The sequence below is a fragment of the Chiloscyllium plagiosum genome, chromosome 8 (assembly GCF_004010195.1).
Source record: "Chiloscyllium plagiosum isolate BGI_BamShark_2017 chromosome 8, ASM401019v2, whole genome shotgun sequence".
NCBI classification, from domain to species: domain Eukaryota; kingdom Metazoa; phylum Chordata; class Chondrichthyes; order Orectolobiformes; family Hemiscylliidae; genus Chiloscyllium; species Chiloscyllium plagiosum.
The window spans coordinates 100,631,725-100,636,264 of NC_057717.1; the positions used below are offsets into that span (position 1 = coordinate 100,631,725).

Genomic DNA, 4,540 nt, shown 5'->3' on the forward strand with positions numbered 1-4,540 from the left:
TGCAATCCTATTGTTGTAATTTTCTTGTCCCATCCAGGGTAGCAGCCCAAATGGCAGAAGGGGAGGTAAAGTTGGATTTCAGTCTGGTCCTGGGTTCTCACATCAGTTGAAATTTCTGCTGTTTTACATCTTGCTGAACAGAATGACTCTGTTGTTGAAGTTTTGTGTCTTGCCCCCATGAGGACAAAGGCAAGAATACTAAATTTCAAATTTTCATAACAATTTATACTCTAGGAGAAAAGGATTCTGATTGGTTGGCAAGTCAATTCTGATTGACATTGGCATGGTGAGAGAAACAGGAACTATAGGTTCCTCAAGCTCACAGGAAATTCAAAAAAGGCAAAAGGCTTGAGCATATTCCTTTTGTGTGCAGAAAATGGGCCCATGTACAAATGTTTCTGTTGCGTCAAGCAAGGTTAAATGAGTCATGTTACAAGCTCGGCTAGCTACCTTTGTTTTAATTGTTCATGTAAGTATGAGAACATTTGGAATTAATCAGCAAGTGTTGCCCAATTGTGCAGTCACATCTAACAGTCGATGTTTGGTTTATGCAAGTCGGGAATGGCCTATTATGAACAACCAAAGGAACATACTGCTTTGCTATTTTGTTGGTGGCATTAGTGAAGGAGATAGTGATAGCTGTGGTTATACAGGGACAATGAGCAGAATACTTGCTGGTGACAAAAATTTTGGAAACACTTGAGAAACAACAGGTGCTAAAACTAAAAGATAACCTCAGCCAATATGTTTTTGTTGCAAAGAAGCATGCTGGTACTGTTAGGGAATACTAACTTGAAGAGGAAGTACACTCTTGGGCCTTTATGGGTTAGAATAATGCCTACTCTATGGCTCTGGATGGGACTTGAAATTATAGCGTTCTGATGCAGAGCTGCGAGGTCTATCTACAAATCAAAATCTGTAGTTTTACTTATAATTACTTTTTAAGAAAATAACTTCATCTTACTTGCCACCTTTCACAATCCCAAAGCACTTTACAGTCATTGTTGTAATAAAGGGAAGCAGGACAGTCAATTTGTGCACAGATACCCATCATAAGGAGCAGGTCTTATGCGCACAGTGGATAGTGTCTCTGTCTCTGAGCCATAAGTGTGTGAGTCATACCACAGGACATGATGGCCAAGAAAAGCATTCATGATGTGGCCAAACAGGGTTATTATCAAAAAAATCAAAATACGCCAGATGTCGGAAATCTTAAACAAAAGCAAAAACTGTTGAGAAACTCAAGATTTCTAGTAGAATATGGGGGGACAGAAGCAGATTTAATATTTAGAGTCTAATATAACTGTTCTTTGGACTGAAGAATAGATGCTGTCACACCTAGTATGATGAGTATTAACCTGCAAATCCTTCCAACACACACCAGTGGCAGGCTGAAAGAGTGGGAGAGGTTCTTGTTTAGCCATGCGATGGTAAGAACCTTGAAGCTTCTACCATCACTAGTTCATGCTTCAGACTACAAGAAGAGTGTTGCCACGGCAACTGGGATTCCCAGAGTAAGTTGTAATGCAGCACCTTTGCCCCCGCCATAAAAACCAATGATGACCTGATGTTAATTGAGGGATAACAATGGGAGAGCACCTCTGGTCTTCTTCAACTTGGTGCCACCAGATCTTTTATAGCCTGCTGATAAGACATACAGAGCCTTAATTGGTTTAACATTTCATCTGAAAATTGTTACCTACACCACTGAAGCAATCTTTCAGTATTGCATTGGAATGTCAACCTAGATTATGAGCTCAAGTCTGGGGTGCATTTTGAGTTCTTCATGTCCTATCTCAGACAAAATTGTGTCAGTCAAACAGAGATAGTTCTGGTGAATCAAACCCCTGGAATTGAGAATTTAACTCTTGCTATTTTTCTTTAACTTTTAACCAACTTACCTTAAAAGTTGCTAAAGTAGGTCAGTTCAGTTATCAGATCCTCCTAGTGCTTCAAATGCATGCAAATATAGCTTTGAATGTGTAAGAAATGTCTTTGGTTTGTTTGGATGGTGTCAAATTTCAATGTTTGTTTCCTTGATATGCTACTGTACAGGACCAAACTGCATTTGTGACTATGTATATTTAAAGTTTTTTTTGTGAATAAAGTGTATTTTTGAAATTAAAAAATTTGATAATGTCCCCCTTTTCTGGTCCACACAAGCAAAGCAGTGTTTGTTCCTGATTTTAACTATCATAATGGTCAGTATTAGATTACTTACACTGTGGAAACAGGCCCTTCATCCAAACCAACCCTCCAAAGAGTAACCCACCCAGACCCATTTTCCTCTGAATGATACATCTAACACTATGGGCAATTTACCAAACCTACACATCTTTGGACTGTGGGAGGAAACCCACGCAGACACAGGGAGAATGTGTAAACTCCACACAGTCACCCAAGACTTGAATTGAACTTGGGATCCTGGTGCTGTGAAGCAGGAGTGCTAACCACTGAGCCACCATGCTGACCGAAGGGCAATATTGGGAAATACCCAAAAGACTTCGTCAAATTAAAGAAAGTTTTGATGCTTGATCCCCAGTTGATGGCGCTCCAAGACCTCTAACTTTTAAAAGCAATACAGGTTATGAAATTTCCCATTGCCAGTGTGACTTTGTTGAAAATGCTGTTTAACCTGTTAAGTAAGGAAGGTTTGAGAGTTGACTTAGAACTATTATATTGCCTTTCCTTCACAGTTGCTGGGTCAAAAATCCTAGAACTCCCTTTCTAATAGCATTATGGGGGACCGACACCCATTAGACTCCAACAGTTTGGTGGCAACTTAGCAGCACCTTCTCCTGGGCAAATAGGGAAGGGCAATAAATGTTGGCCTGGTCAGCTACACCTACATCCCAAGAATGAATTTAAAAAGACATTCTGAAGCAGTGGCTTAGTAGTAGAAAATAAAAGGGAGGAGGGTAGGGTGTTTTGTCACTTTGTGGGCAAAATAAATTGACAGGTGATGCGGTTTGATAGAGAGATGTTTCGTCTTGGTAATATCCTACAACAATTTGAATTTATTTGGTGCATTACATTTAAAATATCTCAAAGTGTTTCACATGTACGCAATCAGACAAAAATGCACAGCAAGCTTCATCAGAGAAACATTGCACCAGGTGACCAAAAGCTAGGTTTTAAGGATTGTCTTAAAGAAGAGAGGTAAGGATACAGGGATGAATAGGGGGATTTTCAGACGATGGTATTGAAGGAATCAACAGTTGATGGAAAAGAGTGAAAGGTGTGGATGGATCATGGGGTAAGAGAGTGTTTTTAGGTCTAATTGGGTTGCAGAGATCCAAAGGAAAGAGATCGTGATGGGAGGTGAGCATGATGATGAAAACTTTTAATAATAAGTAGTTTGCAGACTGAATAACAACAAAAATCAGTGATTGCATGTAACTTCATCTGAGTTAAGATATGGGCAGCAGAGAAACATAAATTTATGGGTGGTAAAAGATGGCTGACCAGTTAGAATATTGGAATAGCTGAGTCTAAAATACAAAAAGCAAATGCATGAACAGTTAATTAGCTTTTTGTTGCTATACAGATAAAGGAAAATGTTGGCTGAATCACTGGGAGCTTCACTTCCTGCTCTTTGAACAGCGTAAGGACAGTTCAGTCAACATCTATCTGAATAGGCAGACATGTTGCTCCCATGGTAACTGTGAGGTAGTTGATTTCATTGCAGAGATAAATATAAAGCAATATGCTGAAAATTTGAAATGAAACGGAAATGCAGAGTGGCTACATCAACATTTGAAAGAGCAATCTGGGCTGATACTTCAGGCGGAATAATTCATAAGACCATTTGAAGTTCAGAGAACCCATTGAGTGCTATGCTAAACTGGTAACCTTAAAATGAGATGAAGAGTAAATACTGGAGCTGAAAAAAATCACAACATTATGTTTATAAATATGTATAAGATAATACAATATATCGAATGTATTATTATTTGAGCCCCATAAGCTCTTTTATTGTTGGAAGACTACTTCAAGTTTCAATATTTAAAACAAAATTTGATTTTGGGTCTTAAACTACAACTCCCAGGGGCTTTGCGCACATAGGCACATGCGCACTAAAGGATATTAAGTCGCAGTGAATGATAAGCTTAAACATTAAATTAAATCCAAATTTAAATTTGAAAAAATATCCTGCTGTAAATGTTCAGGGTAACTTTCTACCGCATGATTTTTTTAATAAAACAAATGGGGCGTCAGGGATGGGATCAGAGGTGAAAGGGCAGGTCATCGCTGAGCGCGGGAGAGGTCATTGTGGCGGTTGCTTCTCGAGATATTTAAAAGTCCCGCCGCTGTCCTGCTTCAGATTGGCGGTTGTAGTCAGAATTGTTTTCATGCGCCTTTGCGATGGACCTGAGCGAGTTTCTGGAGGACAGCAGTAAAAATTACCGGCTGGTATCCGCCGTGCCCGCCGCCTGCCTGACTGAAGATTGCTGCCTGGGCATTGATGAGGCTGGAAGAGGGCCCGTGTTGGGTGAGGGGCGACGGCAGGGCGAGGCTTGGGGGTGGGGGGCGATGGTGA

The 4,540-nt window shown here is 40.1% G+C and overlaps 1 protein-coding gene across 2 annotated transcripts in view; it reads left to right on the forward strand.

Moving 5' to 3' along the window:
* The first annotated feature begins 4,212 nt into the window (after positions 1-4,212).
* rnaseh2a (ribonuclease H2, subunit A) overlaps positions 4,213-4,540 on the forward strand; it is a 32,197-nt gene continuing 31,869 nt past the window's right edge. Inside the window, exon 1 of one of the 2 annotated variants that reach the window (XM_043694918.1) lies at positions 4,213-4,492. In XM_043694918.1, the coding sequence (XP_043550853.1) occupies positions 4,366-4,492 (127 nt within the window). In that variant the 5' untranslated portion in view covers positions 4,213-4,365. The remainder of the gene's footprint in view (positions 4,493-4,540) is intronic. The other variant, XM_043694919.1, reaches the window with a different exon arrangement.